Genomic DNA, 27,519 nt, shown 5'->3' with positions numbered 1-27,519 from the left:
ATTCAATTGATTTTTGTGAAACCCTTAACAATTTCAACTTACCACCCCATCACACAGTGTGTTCCTTTGACGTAGTTAACATGTATTCAAACATCCCAACCAGAGACACTATTAACATTATCTATAGCAACATCTGTAAACACAGTAGCCTCAGTAAAATGGAGATCGACGAATTTATGACAATATTAAAGTTTACATTAGGCAATAACTATTTCACTTTTAATAAAAAAATTTATAAACAGAACGGCCTAGCGATGGGAGACCCAATTTCGGGCATCCTAGCTGATGTCTACATGGACACGATAGAGCACTCAAAAATTAAAATCGACATTAAAGGAATTTGTTTATGGTTGAGATATGTGGATGACACGTTTGCAGTAATTGATAAGAATATCACCAACAGCAATGAAATATTAGAAAACTTAAACAACATCAACCCTAACGTAAATTTTACAAAAGAAGATGAGGATAAAGGTTACTTAAACTTCTTGGATGAAAGGGCACCCGAACCAATAACTCCTTTGACTATCAGATTCACAGAAAACGTACACATTCGTCAGTAACCATAAATAATTCTTCACTACAACCCGGATCACAGAAAGAGGCATCTTTTTTCAGCCTGATATACCGAGCTTTAAGAATTTCATTATCCCCTATAAACTTAAAAACTGAATTAAATTACATAAGGAATCTTGCCAAAATTAATGGATACAACATTGAAATGGTAAACCGCCTAATACATAAGATTAAAAACAAGTTGTCCACAAACCTTATACCAGACAAACCTAACAGAAATAAATACGCCATTTTTACATATAGTAACCCAACTATCCACCAAAATACTAATACCTTCAACAAATATAACATAAACAGAGCTTTCAGAACAACCAACACAACACAAAACATATTTTTCAATTATAATAAAATAAATAATAATAATAATAATAATAATAATAATAATAATAATAATAATAATAATAATAATAATAATAACAGTAAATATTTAGGCTCAGGAGTGTACAGGTTAACATGTTCACAGAGTGGATTTTCATACGTTGGTCAATCTGGACGAAGTTTCTTTATAAGATACATGGAACATTTCAATGCTGATAAACACAACAAATATTCCGCTATGAGTACGCATATGAAGGAAACAGGTCATCATTTTACTTCAATAGAAAAAGATCTTACAATAATCAGGATTACGAATAAGGGTAAACTGCTAAATGAATTAGAGAATATTTATATTTTTCTAGACAAAACATTTATTAAAGATCGCAACCTTAATGACAACACGGAGTTAAGAGTTTTTTATATACATTAATGCCCAAGTTATTAGAAACAGTCATTCCAAAGCAAAATAAAATCCCACGAACACTTAAAATTGTCAATTCAACAACCCCACTTATCCCCCTGACTACTAAGCCTACATGTCCACAACTTTTCAATCTTTTATGATTATGAAACCACAAAACGTGGTACTGTAGGTATTGAATAGGTGAATAATAAATGTATACTTTGTAAATTGAATGTAATAAGTGGTATGTTCTGAGCTGTCAGCGGAGAGATGGCGTGGAATGACATTAGTAGACTAATAAGTTTGAGTGGCGTTTATAAAAATAGGAAAGATCACAATATGAAGATAAAGTTGGAATTCAAGAGGATAAACTGGGGCAAATATTCATTTATAGGAAGGGGAGTTAGGGATTGGAATAACTTACCAAGGGAGATGTTCAGTAAATTTCCAATTTCTTTGAAATCATTTAGGAAAAGGCTAGGAAAACAACAGATAGGGAATCTGCCACCTGGGCGACTGCCCTAAATGCAGATCAGTATTGATTGATTGATTGATTGATTGATTGATTGATTGATTGATTGATTGAACATCATCATGCCAAAAAATGACAAATTATTTAAACCATTTTCATCGCTTTGTGATTGAGAAGCGTAAAGTGAAGGAATATTTTATCTCCCTTTTAGGAGCCGCAGGTCAGACGCCAATCAGTTTCCATATGCCGCAAATTCGAACAGTCGATAAGTAAGGAACATACAGTATTATCGTACGGCGCTACCGGAAGCAAAGAACAGCGATGTACTGCAATGCATGCTGTAACAGCTGATGTCAAAAAGCTTGCACCTTACATTGTTCTAAAATGATTAACAATGTCTAAAGCAAAATTTCTGCGAGTGATCCACATTCGTATTCAAGAAGGGTGGATGGACACGTCACTCGTACAAGATTGGATACGAATGGTATGGGGTAATGTAGCAGGTCCCTCCTTCGACGCCCGGCCCTTCTCGTGTTGGACAGTTTTTCTTTTTTGCCGGTATGTCATTGTTGTGACATTACATGAATTGTTCTTTTATTAGTTCATGTTTATTTCAGTTCAGGTCGTATTGTCAGCTCGTAATGGGAAGAATATTTTCCAGTGTCGGTACTTCAATCCCTTGACCTTTTTTCACCTTGACCGTGGTGGAATATATGTGATAAAATCCAAGAATTAAAAAATCTTCCTATTTTTGGTTTCTAAAAGTTGGCAGGTATGATATTAGTAATAAAGGGACCTGAATTTGAGATGGTGACATTGACCCTCAAACTGACCATTAACACAGTATATGCCAGTGCACATGTAAAGGAGGACATGAAGGGTGTGCACATGTACAATGGATGCAGAAATATTGTCTGTAAGAAATGCATTGGAACAGAGAAAATATTTGTTTACCTGCATACAATGTTTGTGAACTGTGAACTTCAAGGGTGATAAAATTAATGCAGGCACTTATTGAATTTAAACACGTGCTATTCATGCCACTGTGTATCAGCAGGGTAGAATATGCTGTGTTTAGACACATGTAATGAAAACTAACACAAAAATAGTTATTTTTTAGTTGATTGTTCCTACATTGATATATCTGCCTGTGATGTTTAGTTTATTGAGTACTTGTATGTCTGGATTTATAATGTGACTATTCAGTTTAGAAAACCAACCCAAACCCCATGGCGTAACAGCCCCGAAATGCTATGGCTTACCAAGGAACCACTGCTTAGCCCGAAGACCAGAAGATTATGAGGTGTCGCACAGTCAGCATGACGAATCCTCTCGGCTGTTATTCTTGGCTTCCTAGAACAGGGCCATCATCTCACCATCAGATAGCTCCTCAGTTGTAATCACGTAGGCTGAGTGGACCTCTAACCAGCCCTCAGATCCAGGTAAAAATCCCTGACCTGGCAAGGAATCAAACCCGAGGTCTCTGGGTAAGGGGCAGGCTTGCTACCCCTACACCGCGGGTCCGGCGATTCAGTTTAGAATATAGTATAATAATCAAGAAGAGCATAGGGACTTGTTTTCATTATAAACCTATCCCCCTCCCTGTTTTCATTCATAATCAAACTTGAAATTATATCTCAAGTGAAGGTCATTTTTGATCCCTCCATACTTCCAGGTGGTATGAGTCATACCATCTCTCTAGTGTTAAGGAGGAACAATCGTGGTCAGATAGAGGAAGACGGAAAGGTGCCTTAAACATCCTAACCCAGCGGGAGCAGGTTGAGGGAAATGGAGGATGATGATACGATATGACAACCAACAGAAGCAAAGAGAATCAAACAACAATGTGCATCAGCAGAGAAAGAAGACAAAACCAAGACATAGGGAACAGGGATGGGAAAAATGGGGTAAACGGGATTGAGAGAACAACAGTGTATTAAATAACCAGCAGAAATAAAAATACAAAGCAAAATTTGAGCAATCGTAAGATTAGCCCTGGAAAAGAAATGATATTCTAAACCAAGAAAGAGAGGGACACACAAATGTTTACATTAAAATTACAAATTTGCTTACACTGCAGAATGCAGTCTTAACATATGTATGGCTATTTTTTTTTTCTTTAAGGGGACTCACCAAAGAACTAGATAAACAGGCAGCTTAAAAAGAAATGTTTAGAATAACGAGTTAACACCAAAGAGAACTACAGATAAAGTATTAACATTTGTCAGAATTAAACCAGCTTAAAGAAAAAAGGGGAAGAGTGCTAACTTTAGAACATATATACTGTTCCTCAGTAAATCAGTATTATAGTGATTTAAAGAATATTAGGAGAGATTCTCACTGGGACTTTGTGCAAGTAGGGTAGCACTTTACGGAATCTTTTCTATCAAGCATGCTCAAGCAAGTCCTAGACCTATGGGAGTGACGTAGTCCCACTTCCATTTGAAGCTCAAGACTCCTTCAAAATAACTAGGTGAATGAAATCGAATTTGACGGGGAGCCATCAATATTAGTGGGACTTGGTGCAAAAACGAAAGTGTAGGAGAGGCTGAGTCGGCAAAGAGGATATGCCTGGATGTGTTAGGAGTTAACGATATTAGGGTAAGGAATGATAATGCACAGGAGACTGGATATTATAAAATGTTCTTAACAGATGTTAAAAAATGGGGGTAGGACTGTCCACCAGAAATTCTGTTAGAAGCAACATAGTTTATGTTAGACATATAAATAAATGAATGAATGATAGGCAAATGCATGAATGATTAGACATAGTAATTGGAGGAATTTGGACGAGAATTGTCTCAGTCTCTTCAACATGTGCAAGGTAGATGAAGATGAAGTTGACAAGTTTTATGAAGCACTGAGTGACATCTTCATCAGGGTCAACAGAAACGATAGGATACTGCTAGTGATTTTGTTGATCGAATTGAAAATAGAATTGAAGGATATAAGAACGTGATGTGTAAATATTGATAAGACATGGAAATACAAATTAAATGGTATATGGCTTTTAGTGCCTGGAGTGTCCGAGAACAGTTCGGCTCGCCAGATCCAGGTCTTTTCATTTGATGCCGATAGGCGGCTTGCGCATTGTGATGAGGATGAAATTATGACGAAGACGACACATACACCCAGCCCCCATGCCAGCAGAATTAACCATTCATGGTTAAAATTCCCGACCTTGTCTGGAATCGGACCTGGGACCGCTGTGACCAAAGGCCAGCATGCTAACCATTTAGCCATGGAATCAGACAAGACACGGAAGCTAATAGAAATGAGAAGAGTTTATTGAACATCTGTTTTAATATGGGGTTAACAGTTATGAATGCATAAAGCTATTCACCACTACAAATAGGAAGGTAGAGGCACCAGATCCATTATAGGCTATGTCATAACCAACTTGGATTTGAGGAAATCTGTTAGGAATGTGCTACCAAGTGAGTTGACCATAGGGTTAGGGTCACATAGCTGTAAACTTGCATTGGGGAGATGGTGGGTGTGAATTCCACTGTCAGCAGCTCTGAAGATGGTTTTCTGTGGTTTCCCATTTTCACCTTAATTAAGGCCATGGGTACAACCTTCCTAATTCCAGTCCTTTCCCATCTCTGTCGCCAAAAACCTTCAACGTGTTAGTGCGACGTGAAACCACTAGGGTAAAAAGAGGTATGTGTGGGTATTCTGCAGATTATTTTATGATAACAGACTACTATCTGGTCTATAGTGAACTAAGTATGTGTAGGCCTAGGATAAAGTGAAATCTGTCTGTAGGTGGATAAGGATAGAGAATCTCCAGGACGAGAAAATCAGAAGTACACAGATATGGTTAGTGAAATATTCCAATCATTAGACAGTAGGCAGGTTCAGGATATAGAAGGAAACTGGATGGTGTACAGTAGAAACAGCAAGGGGATGTCAAAGAACAACTGTGTGTTAGGATGGGGAAAGGTGAACATCAAGGTGGAATGATGAAATGAGGAAGTTTGTAAACATAAAAGGAAGGTGTGTCAGAAAAGGCTTCAAACAGGAACTGATGCAGACAGGCAATTGTATGTAGATGAAAGCAACAGTATGTATGTTCATTCCGTCAGTGATGCCGCTGGTGGGATCCTCAACAGCTCTGCCATCAGCTGTCATAGATGGCCTAGGCATCACTGAAGAGGCGTACTAGGGAAATGAGGAGTGAGGTAGTTTCCCGTTGCTTTCCTCACCGAGCCAGAGTTGCTATTACATATCAGTCTGCCAAGCCCACTGAAATGCATACACCAACCGACCCTGTGAGCAACATTTTCACACCATTCATAGCAGGGACTGGCTGCATAAGGATTGGCATTACTAGCATTGCTCATACCTCAGTCACTTTCATATTGTCAAAGCCAAGGATAAGACAGACAGTAACACTAGGTCCTTCCAGCAAAGGCATGAAAGCAACAGAGTGAAACAATTTTTAATCCAAGATGTCATCCTGGGGTTATTTGGTAATAACCTGGAAAAGCTTGGTCAAACAGCAGGGAAATCTTTCTGGACAATAATTAAGAATCTTAGAAAAGGAGGTTAAAATGAAATGAGTAGTGTTTTGGGTAAATCAGGTGAACTCATAATGGACAGGTGGAAGGAATATTTTGAAGTTCTTTTCAGTGTAAAAGGAGTCTTTCTTCTGGCATTGCAAGCAACCAAGCTCATGGGGAGGAGGACAGTGGTAGTGGAAAGGATGGTAAATAAATTCCATTGCCATAAAGTAGCAGGAATAGATGAAATGAGACCTGGATCAGTGTAACATGCAAGGTGTTCACTCGCATTTTGGAAGGGAGGATGTGATCAATGAGCTAGAATGTAGCTGTCACAGTGCCATCTTTGAAGGAGTTTGAACTGGTGCCCACTGTATCTTAAATGTACCTCAGTAGGTGGAGTGCATAACAGAGCGGGATCATGCAGATCATATTCATCAGGTGTAATAGTTAGAGATTATTTTAGTTGATGAAAATATCTGAACACTGCTTGCATGTAAAAACTATTTGATACGTATAAATTTTCCTTATCTGAGTTTCCTTACAGAATCTCTTTGTAGACTAACAAACACATTAAGCCTGTAACTTAGAAGAAAAAAAATGTAACAGTTTGTTTTTGTTTGAAGCAATATATTGATGAAAATGATTAAATCAATGTGTAGAAATCCATACATCTAGAATTTATCAATGTACAGAAAAGTGCAAGCCTATGATATAAGATTATGGATTAGGATGTGTATCTATAAACAGCCAAGAAAATTAAAAACACGTTATTAAATTATCATACAATTTTGAAGACAACTTCCTTACAGAAACATTTCAATAACATGGACTGAAAATAAAATTGACAATAAACATTATGAATTTGATATTGATCTGTTAATAGTCACATTTGTCTATTCAAAACAGCTCTCTCATTCACATGAACTGACATGTATTTTCTAGCTCAGATTCATTGTTCCTTGAATATAATTTATTAATTAAATCTTAATTTGGTGTACATATGCCTTATAGTCTCTTTCAGTTTTTGCATAATAGCTCTGCATCTGTGCTGCAGTCTAATTGTATTGTCCAGATGGCATAATGTGATTCCTGACTGGCTTCGGTAGCAGGAAATAAATGATCGTTACTGTAAAACAAATGCTCTTCAACTGATGAGAGAACTTCAGTCTGTAAATTTAACATTGATTTTCATTATATCTTTACAGTGATGCCTGTTTTTTCCTGCACCCTTTTTCAACCATGTGGCATAATTTCACTACATCATGAGTTGGATGTTTTACATTTTTCAAGGCAATAAGGCCTTTCTCTTCAGAATGCTGAGTAAGCATAAATTTTTCTTTACCACCTCACAGATGACATTTCCTGCTATGTACTCAACGACATTTTCAGAGTACTTGGCGAGTTGTAATTATAGCACAGTAATCATGATCAGTAGAGGTGCTTTCTTGAAAAGAAACTGCAGTAGATAAGAGAAGCACATCACCTTCTTATGGTTTACAATTTGCAGTACTCAGTGTGTCAATTTGTCCCAGTAAACACTTCCTGTATGCCAATCTGAATTGCTCTGCATTGGGATTACTTCTGTTTCTTCCCCTATTTAGTATGGATGAGAAGAGCAATTGTAAATGATTCTGGCTTAACCTTTTGTAAGCAAATAATTAATAGTTGCATCATCTGCCCAGATATGTGTCTGTCAGTTCCTTTACACTTAACATGTCAATAATAAATCTCCTTATAGAAACTCTTCTGTTTGACTTGTGTACAGGAGTACCAATCTAAAGTTTTTCTTCATATAACTGTTATGTCTAATAACTAGGTCCTGATTATTTCTAGAAAGAGGAGACTTCGTCTCTTTCCACATTGGATGGCAAGAGTAAAATATCAAATTTTAAATCCGTAAATTTTACAAACTGCCCTGAGCCTCAGATGTCACCTCTCATTAACTAAGTACTAAGCACTGTTTTAATAACGTGTTTTTGATTTTCTTGGCTGTTTATATACTAAATGTTCTGGACTTGTTGCTGGGGATACCACTTATTTCCCTTCATGTTATTCACCCACTGCATAGTCAGCTCTTTGTCTTTTAGTGGAATCCTGTGACAACAATTTGTGTGTTACAATAGTGAAACTTAAGATCATTCAATATATCCCTCTTATAATAGAAGAAAAGAAATTACCTTACTTGAAATAAGACTCACTGTTTTGCTGCTTTTGTGTGAACAGAAGCACATGGTACAGAATGCATGTATATTCATGTTACAATAAATAAATCCAAATAAAAAATAATGACTATCTATCAACGATGAACTTGATACATGTGAGATTACTCAGAGTCAGACAGCTCCAGACATGTTATTGTCAACTAGTGTATTTATATCATGGCGGCCGTAGTGCTGCATGCTTCCACCCACAGCATTAAAAGAGCTGCTATACCCACTCTATGAATTATATTCTAGTTCATTGGATGTGATCAATGGTTGAGAGTAAGTTGGATTAAACCAGTGTGGTTTAAGACCACAGGGGGATGTCAGGATCAGATTTTTGGAGTTGAAAATGTTACAAGAGAAATGGACAGTTTAATATATATGTATATATATGTTTCATAGATCTAGAGAAGGCATATGACAGAGTACCGTACCGAGGGAATATGCGTTCACTATACGGAGGGGTTATGGGTAGATTATTAAACAGCAGTCAAAGGCATTTATTTTGACAATTGGTATACTGTGAGAATTGATGGTAGAACGAGTTCTTGGTTCAAGGTACTTACAGGAGTTAGTTCATCGTTGATAGATAGTCATTATTTTTGATTTGGCTTTATTTATTCTAGCATGAATATGCGTGCATTCTGTTCCACATGCTTCTGTTCAAACAAAAGCAGCAGAACAGTGAGTCATTTCAGGTAAGCTAATTTCTTTGTTGTTCATATTTTACATGGATTATCTACTGAAAGGTATGAAGTGGCAGGAAGAAATTCAGTTAAGTGCAAATATAGTAAGCAGTTTCGCCTATGCCGATGACTTGATCTTGATGGCAAACTGTGCTGAAAGCCTGCAATTTAATATCTTAGATTTTGAAAATAGGTGCGTAATAAAAATAAGCATTTCCAAGGCTAATGTGATGTCATTAGGAAAGGAACCTAAGAGAATTGAATACAGGATAAGGTTGGGAATAGAAAACTGGAATAGGTTGATCGTTTCAAGTATTTAAGATGTGTGTTCTTCCAGGATGATAGTATAGTAAGTGAAATTGAATCAAGGTGCAGCAAATCTAATGGTGTAAGCTTGCAATTGTGATAAGTTGTATTTTGTAAAAAAGAAGTCAGCTGCTGGATGAAACTATCTTTAATGGTCTGTTTTCAGACCAACTTTGCTCTATGAGAGTGAAATCTGGGTGGACTCAGGATACAGGAAAGCCTCTGAATGCAAGCATAATTCGTTCACAAACGTGCTTGTAATCCAAAGCACTTGTGTATCAAAGCAAATTTTTGCAGAAGAAATGATTGAAACGCAGATGATTCGTCCGCAACCCAAAAATATGTGTTAATGTAAAATAATCTGCACGAGAAGCTACTTCCGTACATCTTCTAGAATACATGGCCGTTGGTGTGATACTGTAGTTATTTTTTTCACTGCATCGAGGCCGTTTAGTACTTCCTTCCTGTTTAATATTGTGCAAGTTGTTGACTTGGTGTAAAATCTCGCGTACACAAACTCCTTCATACTTTTCAATGATTTTCTTCTTAACTTTCATCGTAATAATCTCCTTCTTCTTACTGCCTTCATCTTTAACTTCTATCTTCAAGGGGCCCGTTCGTGTAGTAAAGTTAGGGTCACTACACTTGAACACAATATTGAAAATGCCTTATTTAAGCACACGCCTATTTATGGCATTCATCAACGATCTGCTGAACGAAACTCGAAGTGAATGCAGACTGGTTGTGGACGACTGCATAATATACAGAAATAAAGAATGCTAGAGATAATAAGTTATTACAAGCGATATAAATATACTCCATATGTGGGCACTCAATAACAGAATGAAAATAAATTCCCGAAAATCCAGTCTCATAAGAATAGGAAAGGAACATAGGCAAGGGGACTTTCAGTATTGTCTTGGATTGGACGTTCTGGTAGAGAGTGACTTATGTAAGTACCTAGGAATCTACGTAAAGAGAGATCTAAAATGGGACACTCACGTAGGAAATGTAATTACTAAAGCGTACAAGTCCTTGGACTTCAACATGAGAGTGTTAAAAAGCACCAGTTCCCACGCGAAGGCGCAGGGCTATATATCACTCTGTAGGCCAGTCCTGTAAATATGGAGAGCAGCCGTATGAGATCCATACCAAAAAGAACTCATTAAGGAACTCAAGATGGTACAGTGAAAGGCTGCAAGATTCGTGCTTAACAATTTCAATCCTCAGATTAGTGTGACAAGTATGATAGGAAAACTTCAGTGAGAGACACTGGGGACTAAAAGAAAACAAATACAATTATGTGCCATGTATAATGCCTGCACGAATAAGCCAGCTTGGGGAGAGTTGAACAGTCGACTAGAAAGGCCCTGTTACTATACAGGGTGTCCGAGAATTCCCCGTACCCCTAGTTTCATATTATTATTTTGTTATATTATGGCATGGACAATTGAGTTTGTATAATTGGGGAATTCAATAGTTGTTTTATTGGTATTGGTATCCCTGCTGCTAGTGTTGTTGTCAGTCTCATTTCAGTTGTTAAGTCATGGCGGACGTGAGTGGACACAGCTACACTGTTGAGGAGCAATTAGTGGCGTGTGTGTGTGTGTGTGTGGGTGCACGAATGAGCACATACGGGCCAAACAATGACAGTGATAATGAGTGCATTTATAGATCGCTTTGGCAAACCCCCACCTCGTAAAGCTACTCTGCTTGATTGGGAGAAACGTGCGTTTGCTTTAGGCAGTGTCAAAGACAGGCCGCTTAGTGGACGTAAGAAGACGCGGGAAGAAACGTGTGCCACCGTCGCTCAATCGAGTAGTCTCCATTGAAATCCATTCGCAAAAGAGCAGCTGAACTTCAAGTACCGCGGTCAACAATGCACGACCGCATTAAAAGAGATTTGAAAATGAAAGGATTTAGGCCTATGCATGTGAATGAATTATCTGACAATGACATGGAGCAACAAGTTGCAGCCTGCCGTGCTTTGTTGGCACAATTCCCAACGGCCATGTCTTGCTCAAGAGTGTTATTTTCTGATGAATATGCGATATATCGCAGTTCACATAGGAGGAATGTGGTTTTCTGGTCTAAGGAAAATCCTCATTATGTGCAAGAGTTGGAAAGGAACCCCCCTCATGTTATGGTATGGGCCGGGATATCATCACGTCACTTGTGAGGACCGTATTTTTTTTAATGGGTATAAATCTTATTTGCATATGTTACAATCTTGGTTAATGCCTCAGCTTCATGGCAAGGGAATCATGGGTCATGTGTGGTTACAGCAGGATGGGGCTCCAGCACATTTTGCTATTCAGGGGCGCGATCTCCTTGATGAACAATTTCAAGGCCGCTGGATTGGCCGTGGCTCACCAACATCTCCAGTCCTGTTGGAATGGCCACCACGAAGCCCGGACCTTACCACGCCAGACAACTCATTATGGGGAATAATCAAGTCCCATGTGGCTCAGCATCGGTACACGACTAATGAAAAATTGCGCCAAAGTGTAGAGGAAGCCTTTCGTTCCATAACTCCTGAGATGCTTCGTAAGATGTCAATGAGGACTTGGAGATGGATAGAACTCTGTGTAAGGCATGATGGTGCACATACAGATTCCCTGGATTCATAGTTTTTATACGTAAGTACTCCACTATAATATGAAACATATGAAACTAGGGGTACAGGGACTTCTCGGACATTCTGTATAAAAGCAGGACAGATCATCCACATAAAGTGAAAGGTAGATTACAGAAAACTAACTATGGTAAATATTTGTTTATAAATCTGGGAATTGATGATTGGAATTCATTACCTGCAGCTGTCTTAGAGCCCAAAAACATAAAATGCCTCAATAACTGACTCCAGCATTGTATGTACATTTTTATTTCATGGTGTCATATTTTAATGCAATGCTCAATCCACTGTAAATTGTAGCATTGGCATCAGAATTATTTAAGGTATGTGTGAATTTGTATATGAACATGCTGTATTTACATTGCCAAGATAACAGTAATTGGACCGCTCAGTCTGCTGTAAGTCATAGTGTAAAATTTTGAAATACTTAAGGTATGGGTAAATTTGTATATGACAGTGTTGTAATGTTAAGCTAGTAGTAAGCTCAACCTATAGTATTGTAAGCTGTAATGCTAAGCACTGGAAATATTTAAGTTGTGTGTGAATTTGTATTTGATGATGCTGGATTTAGAATTTTACACTAGTATTTCTTGTAATATTTTCTTTCCATAGAATTGCTGTTGTACTCTTGGTGGTGGTGGTGGTGTTTTTATAAGTCGTAGTGTAAAATTTTGAATTACTTAAGGTACACAAGTATGAAGGTGAGTTTCCCACCTAATCAATACTTTCTTTACAAAATGTTTAAAATTATGTACATTAAAACAGTACTGGTTTCGACCTAATAGGTCACTAAAAACTAATTTAACAAGAATGCCTTATTCTAATATACTAATACTACTGTTAAGATAAATGCATATGGTACAATTATAGGGCTTTGACTAGTTGGAGTTCCATTCAAAAATCTATACTGTTGCCAACATTACGTCAAACAAGATACATATATACATATGGTACAATGAAGAATGAACATAGTACCTGCTAAACAAGCTACAGAACTTCAGTCTACTATGTTCCCTGCAAAATTGCGGCCCAACAATGCACCTTGCTTGTATCTATAAAACAGTTGGACATAATGCTGGCATACTGCATAGATATTTGAACTTGACACCAAAATCCCGGTGATCCTTTATTCTATAAGAACTATATTTCCAACCTCAGCTATTCAATTTTTGGAATATGTTGCATTCAAGGCACTCTAGTATGCTAAAGCCCTTCATTGTACCATATGTACATCTTGTTTGACGTTATGTTGGCAACAGTATAGATTTTTGAATGGAACTCCAACTAGTCAAAGCCTTATAATTGTACCATATGTATATATCTTAACAGTAATATTAGTATATTAGAATAAGGCATTCTTGTTAAATTAGTTTTTAGTAATGTTTTATGTACAATCGCTATTAAGCAGGTTCACCAACAGCTGATGTCCTATTTACGGGTCGAAACCGGTAGTTTTAATGTAGATAATTTTAAACATTTTGTAAATAAAGTATTGATTAGGTGGAAAACTCGCCTTCATACTTGTGTTCTTAAATTATCAATATGGCCAATGAAGGTAGATTATAGTTACTTAAAGTATGTGTGAATTTGTATATGACGGCGTTGCAATATTAAGTAGTATTAAGGTAGTAGTAAGCTCAACCTATAGTATTGTAAGCCATTGTGTTAAGCACTGGAAATACTTAAGTTGTATGTGAATTTGTATATGATGATGCTGGATTTAGAACAGTATTTCTTGTATTATTTTCTTTCCATGGAATTGCTTGTTGTACTCTTGTTTTTTACCGGACGAGTTGGCCGTGCGGTTTGGGGCATGCAGTTGTGATCTTGCTTCCGGGAGATAGTGGGTTCGAATCCTACATTCAGTAGCCCTGAAGATGGTTTTCCGTGGTTTCCCATTTTCATACCAAGCAAATGCTGGGGCTGTACCTTAATTAAGGTCACGGCTGCTTCCTTCCCCATCCTAGGCCTTTCCTGTCCCATCGTCGCCATAAGACCTATCTATGTCGGTGTGACGTAAAGGAAAAAAAAAAGAAAACACAAAAACTTGTTGTTGTGTAAGTATGTTTTAATTTTACTTTATTAGCACACTACTGTAAGCGATCATTGCCATTGGGATATTTCCCAATTACAATGTATTATTATTCCAATGCTATAGTGTGCAGTTTGCATGGATGTTGACTCTTATGAGTGAGGCACACTAACTGAACTTGACCATAGGAGAGTATTACCTCCAGTCCCACTGCATGAGAGAAATTATTGACTCGGTTATGGTTATGTCACACTCAGCAGTCAGATCAGTACTACTTGTAGTGCAAAACTTTCTTTGTTTATCAAGTTATAATTCATTAAACATTTTTGCTTGTCTTGCAAAACACTCACAAACCAAATTGCTTACAATCCAAGATTTTATTGTAAGTTATTCCTTAATTAGAAGTAACAGACATGAAAGTATTGAGAATGATCGCTGGTGTAAATGGCGAGAACAATGAGAGGAGGGTGCTTGGAATAAGGAGGTAGAAAGGCTAAGTTAGGAATGAATTCGATGGATGAAGCTGTTCGTTTTAACCAGCTTTCGTAGTGGAGACGTGAGGATATTGGAGGAGGATAAGTTACGTAGGAAGATAATGGACTCGGTCATGGGGGGATTAACCATCTGGACATAGTATTGTGAATATTTTTATGAACTTGAGAGTGTGTGTGTTTTTGTACATATTTTGTAAATAGCTGATATTCCTCCTTTCATCATACGATAAATAAATAAATGGGGGGTAAGAGAAGTAGAGGGAGACCAAGTTGATTATGGTTAGACTCAGTTTCTAATGATTGAAAAATAGTATGTATGGAACTAAACGAAGCTTCAGTGTTAGTTACACATAGAGGATTGTGGTGGCATTTAGTAAATTCACAGAGCCTTGCAGACTGAATGCTGAAAGGCATAACAGTCATATGATGTATGTATGTATGTATGTATGTATCTATGTATGTATGTATGTATGTATCTATGTATGTATGTATGTATGTATGTATGTATGTATGTATGTATGTATGCATGTATTTATAATACAAAATCATGTTTAAACAGTTCAGCAACAAAAATATCAATTCAGTTTGTAATTATAAAGTTTATTTGGAGATTCTTTCTTCATTCATCTATTTAATACAGTATATCCAAACAATCTCAGACATTTTTCTTATCTATAAACTTTTCTGTGTGTAATTTTTTGTGTGTTCCTTAATTACTTATTCTTCTTCTCAGAAATTTTTATTTCTCCTGGCTATATTATCTTTGTTTTTAAATGGCCAGGTGCTATATGTTTTGTTATAGGTATAAGTAAAGGAAGCAAACAAAAGAAGTGCAAATCATGTCATTTAATAGAGAGATAGGAATATTGAGAGAAATGCATCACAGGATAAACACAATGTCAGGGCAGTGTGGGAAGAGGGTAAGATAGAGAGAAAACACAACAGGACATGGACAATGTGTACATACTTATTGCACTGTCATCTTTTAAATAGATTGGCTCTGTACTTATCAGTCTTTGTTCTTCTACATTGATGTCTTCCCAGACCTTGACATGCTTGTTTCTGCTTCTCAGAGTCATTAGGAGCGTGGGCTTCACCACTTGGGGCAAATATTAATTTATAGAAAGGGGAGTTAGGGATTGGAATAATTTTTTTTTTTTTTTTAATGCTATTTGTTCGGGGTGTTGACCCATGTGGATCTTTTGCCCCTATTGGCACCTTATTGTATGAACCTGTGTGTAATTGGAATGGCAGTAGTGTGGAATTTGTGTGTAAGGAAAGGAAATTTAAGGTCGTCACAAACACCCAGTCCCCAGGCCAGGGATATTAATCATTACAATTTAAAAAAACCCTGACCTGGCAGGAAATAGAACCCGGGGCTGCTGGATGACAGGCGGATGCCTTGCCCCCTACACCATGGGGCCAGACTTGGAATAACTTACCAAGCGAGATGTTCAAGAAATTTCCAATTTCTTTGCAATCATTTATGAAAAGGCTAGGAAAACAACAGATAGGGAATCTGCCACCTGGGCGAACTCCCCTAAATGCAGATCAGTAGTGATTGACCTGTACACTCATTAAGGAGCCATCTTGACAGGTCTTCGATGTGATGTAGGTGGGGGGGGGGAGGGGGTAAGATAATAAAGCCGGATAGTGATAAACACAGGAAAACAGGACTGAAAAAACAATTAAAAAATGAAGATGAATACAGATGGTAAAAGACAAGGAAAAACAAGGCCAAATAATGTCATAAAGAGAAAGATAGGAACATTGAAATGAACACATAGCAGGATAAACACAGTGACAAGTTAGCATTGGAAGAGGGAAAATAATAAGAAAATCCTCAAATGGTCAAGGACAATCTCTACATTGTCGTACACTGCCTTTTTTGTTTGGCCTGTGTTTGTAGTCTTTTACCATCTGTATTCATTTTTATCTGTTTGATCTCTTCCCTCTGTGTGTTCTCTTTTTTGGCTTCCTTCTTATCCTGGACTTGTTGCATTAAGATTGAAGATCTGTTAAGTTGGTCCCTCACTGTTAGAGCCCACCCTCCTGATGAAGGTGAGAAGCAAGAATGAGTTTGCCAGCAGCTGAGAAGAAATGGATGTAGAAGAACAGGGAGTGATGAGGAGAGAGCTAATCTATTTAAAGACATAATTGTATGAAAATGTGGAGATTGTCCTTGCCCTTTTATGTTTTCCCATCTGCTTTTCCCTCTTCCCACTCTGACCTCATTGTGTTTTTCCTTATGTGTTTCTTTTAGTGTTCTTATTTTTTACTATTCCATTATAGGTATGTTGATGGTTTACACCCATGTAACATCTTTGCAAAGTACACTAAAATCAAGGTGGCTGTGGATCTGTTCGTTATTTACTTCCCTGTGGTAACTAGTGAACTGAACATGCAAAACTGGTAGAATTATTGATTTTTTAAAAGATTTCTGAGGTTCACAGATTATTCCTGTACTCAAACATCTATTCATTCTTATTGGACATGAGAGGTTATGCGAAATAATTGAATGGCCATTGAGAGTACCGGTAATTAATTTTGAGAAATTTGTAATGTACAGGAACTCTCCTGCGCCATATTCTTTATTACATAAGGTATTCCATATGAGAAGGCTACGACTGTCACATCTTGAGCAAGAGATCTGAAATGAACCAAAACTCTTTTAAGTGATGAGCCTACCATCAGGACAGGACATTGCTTTTATTGAGAAACCAATGTTGATTTGCAGTTGAGACAGAGAGTAGTAGGTATTAAAAGTATAACAGAGTGATACATCAAGTTGCCCAGAGTGACGAAAGATCCAATTTTTAAAGGAAGTACTGCTCTCGCAAAAAATGTCTTGTGTAAATTGTAGTGGTTATAGATTTCTCCCATCTTAATTTACTTTTGTTAACTACTTCGATTTTTGTATTTCATTGCAAATTTTGTCTTTAAAATGTTCATAGATTGCAAGTGGTGACATGGAATAAATTTCATGTTATTTACTGTTTCAGACTTCAAGCAATGGCTGAGTCACGTTTATCTGCCTTGAAAGAAATGTCAGCTGTAGGTCTGCAGCGGGCTATTGAACAACATACTGTGACAGATATTGAAATCGATTTGATGTCGTCATATGTTCTTCTGCCTCATAGAGGCTTTTATAGAGGGTGAGCTTATGATCCATTTTACCTCTCGGTCGTTGCTCCTCGTAACACTAATACAGTATATTTAAAATATCACCTCTTGCTGTGGCTCTTTATTAATTTTGTGAGCTGAACATTAAAAAATTTATGGAGTAGTTGTAGTTATGAGACAGGATTTTATGGCTTAGAGATTTGATGTATAATTTTCATGTGATATTTTTGCATAATTTCACTTTTGAGGTTCAAATGAGTACTTTTATTATCCAGAAATATTTTAGATTTTGAGTTACAGAAAGTTAATTTAAAAACAAAGAAAAACCCTGTCCATTAACTTTTTTGTTCAGACTTGAATATAATTAGATCATCTCCATGACAAGTTACCAGGATTAGGCTGATAGGCTGGTTGTAGTGTTGCTACGTATCTCAGTAGCTTCTTAGACAGACTTTGTTGAGAATAGCTCCTGGATACTATCTGTTTTATGTTAACCACTTGACGTACTTTGACGGATCTCTCCGTCCTGGCTCTCGACTGCACACCGGTACAAAGACGGATTTCTCCGTCCACGCGTAGTGTTTATTTCCGGACCCACTCCAAGCCGGTTTCCTTTGTGAATGGATTTGATATTAGTAAGGTAACCTCTTGACAGATGGAAGCACTATTTTATTCCAATAATGTACTCGATAAACACTTCTGTGCAGTTATTCCGTGGAAAGAATAACCTGTATCTTAGCAACCTCATCATAAGCGAAATCATGGCTGCCTCCAAGTTGAGTAAGATGCGATTATAAGGGAATTTTTACAAGAGAGCGACTTTGATATAGAAATAAGCAATGAAGAATTTAGTGGAAGTGAAAGTAGTGAAAATAGTTCATGTTACAGTGACGTGAGCGCTGGTAGAGGTGAACAAAGTACTGTTTTGCCATCAAATGTGTCGCTGAATTTTAGGCCTACATCTGATGCCATACCAACAGCTTCTAACCATATTTTACACAATAGGGAATGGAACTGGGAGCACGTAAGTAATACTTCAGAGTGTAATTCATGCATCGCAACTGGTGAAATAAATAGTGTTGTCCAAAGGCGCCTAGGACAATGCCCGAACGAACTGCAAGTTGTTAACAAATTTCTAACAGCAGGCTGTTGGGAACACCTAACCAAAGAGACAAATGCTTATGGAAGTAAATGTCTTGTATCAGCTGGCGAAGATATAAATAGGGTAATGACATATGAAAAAGAACACTGGCTTCCTGTATCTGTGGATGAAATGAAGGCCAGGTTACCTCGAAGTGGTAAAGTATGATGGCAAGAAGAAGTTCAGACCCAATCTTGTTATTGACTACAACTGTGGAATGGGTGGTGCTGATTCCCATGCGAGTAGTACCATACTGTGTGGAATGCCACGAGTCTACGCTACTTTCCATTAGTACCGCAACATGACAAATACCATGGTTCTACTTTCCTAGCGATGAGTACCATTAGGAGGGGCCAATGACTTGGCTTTTGGACCCTTCAGACCCCTTCAGTATTATGCTATAGACGCACTGCACTCCCTTGGTCAGTAATACTATTGTCACGTCAGTTTCTGTGAATGTGAGACATTGCGGGTCGGATCCACTGATTGTTTTAAATTCATATCCATTCATTCTTCGTCCTCACGTTTTGAATTCTGGTCAGTGGAGGATTTTGGAATTTTTGTCATTTCATCTCATTTCGTACCATTAGGGGCCGATAACCTAGATGTTAGGGCCCTTTAAACAACAAGCACCATCATCATCATCATCATCATCATCATCATCATCATCACTGTATTGAAGTGCAATTATAAGAAATAAATTGATAAAAGGGTCTACCTTTTCAATACTATATATCAAGTAAATAATATTACATCATTGGGACTAGTTTCAATGTAATATTATTTACTTGATATATTGTATTGAAAAGGTCAATTTATTTATTTATTTCCTGTTCAGTCAATTGAGAAATAATCCTTGTTCAATCATCATCATCATCATCATCATCATCATCAATTCCACTTTGTCCTGTCTCTCCACAATTCCTCAACCAACACTGTGTTCCAGTCCAGGTTCTGGTGTCGTGTGCTCTTCTTCACATAGTCCATCCATCATAATCTTGATCCTCCTCGTCCTCTTTTCTCTGTCATCTTCATCATCATTTTCCTTTTATTTTCCTATTTTTTATTATTGCTCTTTATCATAATATTGTATTGTTTAGTAGTTGCAAGATGTTTCAATTGTAAGTCTATTTAATTTAATTTTGCACATGAAAATACTGTATTTTCTGGTTTGTTGGAAGAGAGGGCCTAATCTTGCCAGACAAAATAAATCCATTGTATTTTATTGTATTGTATTGATTGTATTGTACTTGGTAGTTGTGCTATTTACCAACTGATGAGCCCAACTTAGCACACTGGGGCGAAATGCTGGCAACCAGGAATGAGTTACCTGGAAAAATTATAAATTAACTCATTCGGGACAAATATTTCAGGTCCCCTATGGGAATCAACATCTAAATCAGCATATTTTAAATACAAGCGATTTTCTCCCATTATTCTTATTTTACGTAAGACTAAATAAAGTCAGTTAAGTCAAGTTGATGATTCCATTTGTTACCAGTAAAGTGCATTTTGTTATAACCGACCTCACGAACAAAACACATTCTTACACAAGGTTGAGACAGTATTTGTTTATTGGAAATTCAATTTTGTTCTGTATCTTTGATGCGGCAAAAACATTGTGAATTGGAAACATCGTGGGTGAGTAAATGAGTTTGCCAGATGGAAAGTTTACCTGGCATATGTTGCTGAAAGTTTATTTCACTGGAGAGTTTACAATGACGCATGTTTGGAGTGTTGACATTGCAGGTTATTTGGAGCCTCACACTTTGGCTATGCCGCAAATATCATGGTGGTTGTGATTATTGTTGTACTTTGGTTTAATGAACTTCACTTGATGTGTTTGATATTGAGTGAGTGATAGACTGAACTATTTGAACCCGTTATTTCATTTCAATTTCACACTTTATCGTAGGAAATGGACATAGTTAATATTATTCCAGATTCAACTTTAGTTTTGTAGCAAATTTCATTTCATGTGTTTGAATTTTAACGAGAATTGGATTTAAATATACGGACATTGTTTTAAATTTTTGATTTCGCCCAATAGTATATGCGATGTGCAAATACTATGGTGTTGGTTCAACGATAGGTTAGGGATGCTGTGTGTGCATAGTTACTGTTAGAGGTGCGTAGACACTGTAGCATTGGCTCAACGATAGGATCAGGATGCTGTTTGTACATAGCCAGGTCATACATTAGATTAGGCATTTTCATGAAGCGACTTTAACGATGATAGTGTCTGCATTAGTGAATGCAGGTATGGAAGATATTAGCAGGTACTATTCAGGCCAGGTTTCGGCATAACCTTTACTAGCTGGAAAGTGCTTCCATAATAGCGTTGCATCCGTATTGGCTTAAATGTAAGGGTTGTCCCACGTGGAGACCTGGCTAATGTAGACTGGTCCCTACTACTTCGCCACGTGCATATTAGCACAATGACCTTCCATTTTCTATTTTACATTTTCCTTTTATTTCGAGACTTATTGTTTGGGTGTACAGAATGTTACGATAGTGCAGTGTATTGACATTTAGATGTGGTTTTTATTTTTAAAATTTTTTTAAATTATTTTTTTTAATTAAAGGGATAACACTACGAAAAATGCAGTTTTGATTCGTCAGCTGTTACAAATATTTTATTTATTTACGTTATTTATATTATTTAGGAGATGTTGGTCTACCAATTACTTGTAGTTTAAGGGGACAAGTGTAGGTAGACAGATTTGTAATTGTAGTTGTAGTTGTGTAGAATTGGAGAGATTTCATATTGGTCATTTTTTTATATATTGTGGATTTGTAATTTAACTAATTTAACGACATAGCTGTTTCATAACCTAAAGTTGGTTTATTAAGAAGATTTTTCGAGTGATTTACCACTTTTATTTAACTTCAGTGTTTAGCATTTCTTCTAAAGGCATAGTCATTTAACGTTTCCCTGCATTTCACAGTTTTGTTCCTTCAGAACAATGTAACATAAGATCTTCTCGGATCAAGTGTTATTGGTTCATTCTGGACATGTGTTTGGGGTGATGCATATTTCGGCGTCAGGTGTCATGAGAAGACAACACATGGTGTGATTTTATTTCAGACTAGCAAGATACCCGTCCTTCGCTACGGTATTATACTGAAATTTATAATTGAATGCTTATTGTCTTAGATATATAATCCGCCGAAATTCGCGATCTGACTCGTTTTCCGCGAGAATCCACCAAAATTCCCGATCTGACTCGTTTTCTATTAGCTTACGGCACGTTTCCTCCCATTTTTCAATCTTCCTTTCCAGCAATCGATTTCGTACTTCCCGGGCTAGGCTCAGGTATTCCTCCCGGTCAGTTGGGTCCGTAAATCTTTGCCATCTTTTCCTATAACTTTTTTAATATGGATAAAATCCTTCAGGAGATCCGGCGTCGTGTCATATTGGGTGCCTTGGCGGCACTGAACCCGCGGCCGGACTGCATTCTTAGTCATTATCCGTCCAGGAGGTGTTTCCAGCGCGGTCTGCACATTTGCCGACGATCTGGAACTTATTATTATTATTATTATTATATAATTCGCTGGGGCCATCAAGGACCACGTTAAGTATTGTTGCATTTGACACTGAACTTGGCCTTCTTTAGAGCCCAAATTTCCCTCATTCTTTGTGAGTGGGCCTGCTTACGCTCCTCTGTCCAAGGAGCACCGTGTCTTTTCTTCGGTTGCTCGTCTCAGTTTAGCCCGTTCGTCAATATTTTCTCTGTTAAGGGCGTCTTCAGCTGAGATATGTAGCATTTGCAGGTCTTCTTTGGTATTTCTAAACCAGGGAATTGTGGTTTTAGGGTTTGAATCAAAAAAGTGAAAGATTTCTTTAGTTAACTTTCTTCCGTCCATTCTTTTCAGATGACCGTAAAATCGTGCCCGTCTTTTTCTGATTGTGTCGGTAATTTTCTCTATTTTGCTGTAGACTTCCTTGTTGGATCTCTTTTGATGGATTCCATTTCTGTACTTTGATCCCAAGATTCCTCTCACCATTTTGCGTTCTCTTTTCTCCAGTTCTTCAAGGAGTCCTTTGTTGGCATTTAGAGACAAGGTTTCGGCTGCATATAGAACTACTGGCTTCAGAACTGTTTCATAGTGGCGTATCTTGGTGTTCTGGGAAAGGCATTTTTTGTTGTAGATTGTGCGGGATGTTTGGTAGGCTATTTCCAGTTTGCGTACTCGCTCCTGAAGTGCTTCTTTGTCCAGTCCATTTTTCATGATGATCTCACCCAGGTATTTGAATTTGTCTACTCGGGTGATGTCCCCGTATTTTGTATGGAGTTTTGGTGGAGCCACTTTGATGTTAGTCATTACTTCTGTTTTCTCAAACGATATCTGCAAACCAATTTGTTCGGCAATTTCCTTTAAAATTTCAACTTGAGCTCTGGCGGTTTCTATGTCGTTTGAGAGAACAGCAATATCATCGGCAAATGCTAAGCAGTCTGTTGCGATCCCCTTGGATTTAGTTCCTATTCTCAATGGACTGTAGTTGGTTTCCTGTAATCTCACCCGCCAGGTTCTGATGATCTTTTCAAGAACACAGTTGAAGAGTATCGGGGATAGCCCATCACCTTGTCGGACTCCTGTTTTGATGTCAAAGGAATGCGAGAGACATCCGTGGTACTTCACCTTGGATTTTGTATCGGTCAGGGTGGCTCTAATTAATGCCAGCAGTTTCAAATCAACTCCAAATTCATTTAAGATGTTTAGCAGGACTTCCTGGTCAATGGAGTCGTACGCTTTCTTAAAGTCCACAAAGACAGACACATACTGCTTGGACCTTAGTGTCACCGGGCGAGTTGGCCGTGCGCGTAGAGGCGCGCGGCTGTGAGCTTGCATCCGGGAGATAGTAGGTTCGAATCCCACTATCGGCAGCCCTGAAAATGGTTTTCCGTGGTTTCCCATTTTCACACCAGGAAAATGCTGGGGCTGTACCTTAATTAAGGCCACGGCCGCTTCCTTCCAACTCCTAGGCCTTTCCTATCCCATCGTCGCCATAAGACCTATCTGTGTCGGCGCGACGTAAAGCCCCTAGCAAAAAAAAAATGGACCTTAGTGTACAATATCTGATGATCGTTTTGAGATTTGGGATCTGTTCAGCTGTTGAGCGACCTTTTCTGAACCCTCGTTGGTATTCACCTATTTGATGTTCACTTGTGCTTCCAAACGCTCCAGGATGGCAAGTGATAGAATTTTGTAAGTCACGGGTAGCAAAGATATTCCTCTGTAGTTGTTGATGTTCTTCATGCTGCCTTTTTTGTGTAATGGATGGATCAAAGCTATTTTCCAATCTTCGGGTAGGGTCTCCTTGTTTCAAATTTCTTCTATTTGCTTTTGCAAGATATCAAGTGATTCTTCTGGGGCATATTTCCATAGTTCTGCTACTACTGAGTCTTCCCCCGGCGCTTTGTTATTTTTGAGACGGGCAATGTGGCGCTTGATTTCATCTATGTCGGGTAGTCTGGAATCTGGGTATCTGAGTAAGGGTTCCATGGTCTCAGTGGCACTTTGCGGTTTAGAGCAGTTAAGTAAATTCTTGAAGTAATCTGCCAGAATGCTGCAATTTTCTTCATTTGACGTCGCCAGTGTGCCGTCCTTTCACTCAAAGCATAGAGATGGTGGTTTATAGCCAGTGAGTTTGCGTTTGAAGGCTCTGTAGTACTCTCTGCTTTCATTCTTCCTAAAGTTTTGTTCTATATTTTCAATGAGAGATTTTTCGTATTTACGTTTCTCAGTTCTGAACACCCTAGCTGCTTGGGCACGTTGGGTTTTGTAGGTTTCCCAATCATTTTCTGATTTCGTAGAATAGTACTGTTTCTACGCATTGAGTCTTTCTTGGAGGACTGATTCGCAGGTACCATTCCACCAGGCATGCTTTTTGCTTCTCTTGACTTCTGCAACGTCTTTAGCGGCCTCAACAAGGAGACTTTTGGCGTTGCTAAAGTCAGTCATTTGGTCTAGCCTTCTCCTGGAACTCCTCGACCCTTTGCCGAAGTTTATCATTGTCAAAGCGTGTGATCTGTTTGGTTGTCTTCCTTGTGTTTGCGGGAACTGGTTTGAATTTGATAAGAGACATATAATGATCTGAGGCCACATTGATGCCTTTCTTTACCTTGACATTCATAATCTCAGGGCTGTTTCTCCTGGAGATTGCAACGTGATCAATTTGGAACTCTCCGAGAGCTTGGACGGGAGAACGCCAAGTCATTTGCTTTCTGGGTAGATGGCGAAAGTGGGTCGACATGACCTGCAGATTGTGATTTTCGCAAATGGACACCAGTCTTTTGCCATTGGGATTGGTTCTTTTGTGAGCAGGGTAATTTCCTATAACTTTCTCGTATTTCTGTTCACGACCTAGTTGGGCATTGAAGTCACCCAGAAGAAGCTTGACATGGTGTTTGGGGATTTTGTTTAATTTTTCATCCAGTAGGTCCCAGAAATTATCAACTTCGTCTGGATCAGACTTGTCCTTATCGTTTGTAGGAGCATGTGCGTTAACTAGGACGTAGGTTTTGTTCGCGCATTTAATTGTGAGTATAGACAATCTGTCATTCACAGGTTCGAAATTTGCAACCGATTTAAGGATCTTGGTTCTAACAGCAAACGCGGTTCCAAGCATCACAGCTCCATTGAGGATTCCTCTTTGCGCTTTGCTCTTGAAAAATCGGTAGCCTTCGGATTCAAAAATCTCTTCATCTGGGTACCTTGTTTCCTGTAGGGCCATTATGGATATCTGATTTTCGTGAAGAGCTTTGGTGAGGGTTTTCAGCTTGCCAGTTTGTGTAAGTGAATTTATGTTGAAAGTTGCTAGAAAGGTTTTAGATTTTGGCCTGAGTTTTTGAATCTTCGGGGTACACCGAGACGCTCCAACTCGTCTCTTGCATAATGTTGAGTCTCCCCCAGAATCCGAACGGGACTCGTGCACGGTGGCGTTCACGACGAGGGATTTATCCGAAGATTTACCCCCTGGGGTATGTTTCTCGAAATGTTGTGCCATCATGCTTTTTGACTTGACTTTGATTTGGACGGGTACCCATCCTTTTACAACTAGGGTTGTTAGCCCTAGAGGTTGCCTCAAGATGTTTTCTGGCTTCTGGTCATTTACCAGTCTTCGCCGTAACCCTGGCAAGGGACCAGTTTTTTTTTTTCCACGGTGGTATTTTATTTCCCTACTACCCTCTGACTCTGCTGGTGGCAGAGCCAGTGAGCTTCCCCAATTCCCATGGGACGCACCCGATGGAGGTAACCGGTAAATCCCCACACGGAATTATTATTATTATTATTATTATTATTATTATTATTATGTGTTGCTGGAATGGCTGATGACAGGGAAAACTGGAGTATCCGGAGAAAAACCTGTCCCGCCTCCGTTTTGTCCAGCACAAATGTCACATGGAGTGACCGGGATTTGAACCACGGAACCCAGCTGCGAGAGGCCGGCGCGCTGCCGCCTGAGCAACAGAGGATCCTTATAAAAACATTAAGAACAGTAGAATCAATTGGTCTCACCTCCTTCTACACCCCACCGCCGTTAAGTTTATTTACCGCCACCCCCCCTCCAAAAAAAAGAAATATTAAAAGAAGGCTTGTTTCTTTATGTTTAAGGGAGATTCCAAACACCAATGTTCACGTCTATTACCTTCAGTTTTGAGATATAAGTATCCCCATAAAAATAATTTACTTTTTTCACTTCATTTCACACTACCCCCCCCCCCTCCTAAGTGAATTTTCCCGCAAAAAATACTTGTTTCTTTAATAGTAAAGGATCTTCTAAATACCAATTATCATGACTCTAACTTCTTCAGTTTTTGATTTATGTGTCGTCATGAAAGGAATTCAACTCCTTTACACTCTCGCCCTCCAAGATGGTTTCCCCCTCAAAATGAGTTTTTTTGTTTTTAAATGAGATCCAAATACGAATTTTCACGTCTGTAACAACTTTAGTTTTTATTAGATGTATGTATTCTCATACAATTAAGTCAATTTTTCAATTCTTTCACCCCCCCCTCCCTTCATTGGATTTTCCGAGAATACGTGTTTCTTTACTTTTAAAGCAGATTGCAAATATCAAATTTCACGTCTGTAACATCTTCATTTTTGAGATATCAGTAGCCGAATTAAAAGAATTCAACTCCATTTTCAGTCACTTTTACCCCCCCCCCCCCTCCTCCTCCACCAAAGTGGTATTTCCGAAAAATAAAAATACACGTTTCTTTATGTTTAATAGAGATAAAAATACCATTTTTCACTTCTGTAACATGTTAAGTTTTTTAGATATACTGTAAAAATTCTCATTTTAAAATTTCACCCCTTTGGAGTTCCCCTTAAGTGGCATTTCCAAAAACAAATCACCTATGTTTCTTTACATTTACAGGAGATTCCAAACACCTACTTTTTATGTCTATAACATTTTACGTTTCCAAGATATTCTGTAGATATAGTCTTTCAAAAAATTCACCCCAATTTGTCACTCCTGTTTAACCGCCATTAATTGGATTTTCCCAAAACTAAAAAATACGTGTTTCTTCATTTTTAAAGGAGATCCCATATACAAATTTTCAGTTCTCTAATGTCTTTCGTTTCTGAGATATATGTATCCTCATTAA

General features: G+C 38.1%; 1 protein-coding gene across 1 annotated transcript in view; it reads left to right on the top strand.

Annotated features, from left to right (window-relative positions):
• Window positions 1-27,519, top strand: part of LOC136885511 (intermembrane lipid transfer protein Vps13) — a 1,358,975-nt gene that overhangs the window by 259,966 nt on the left and 1,071,490 nt on the right. Inside the window, exon 12 of the mRNA XM_067158109.2 lies at window positions 17,637-17,789. Within this exon, the coding sequence (XP_067014210.2) occupies window positions 17,637-17,789 (153 nt within the window). The remainder of the gene's footprint in view (window positions 1-17,636; window positions 17,790-27,519) is intronic.

The sequence above is a fragment of the Anabrus simplex genome, chromosome 1 (assembly GCF_040414725.1).
Source record: "Anabrus simplex isolate iqAnaSimp1 chromosome 1, ASM4041472v1, whole genome shotgun sequence".
Classification (NCBI taxonomy): domain Eukaryota; kingdom Metazoa; phylum Arthropoda; class Insecta; order Orthoptera; family Tettigoniidae; genus Anabrus; species Anabrus simplex.
Note: the sequence above shows the minus strand (reverse complement) of the source record. Positions and strands in the feature narration are given on the sequence as shown.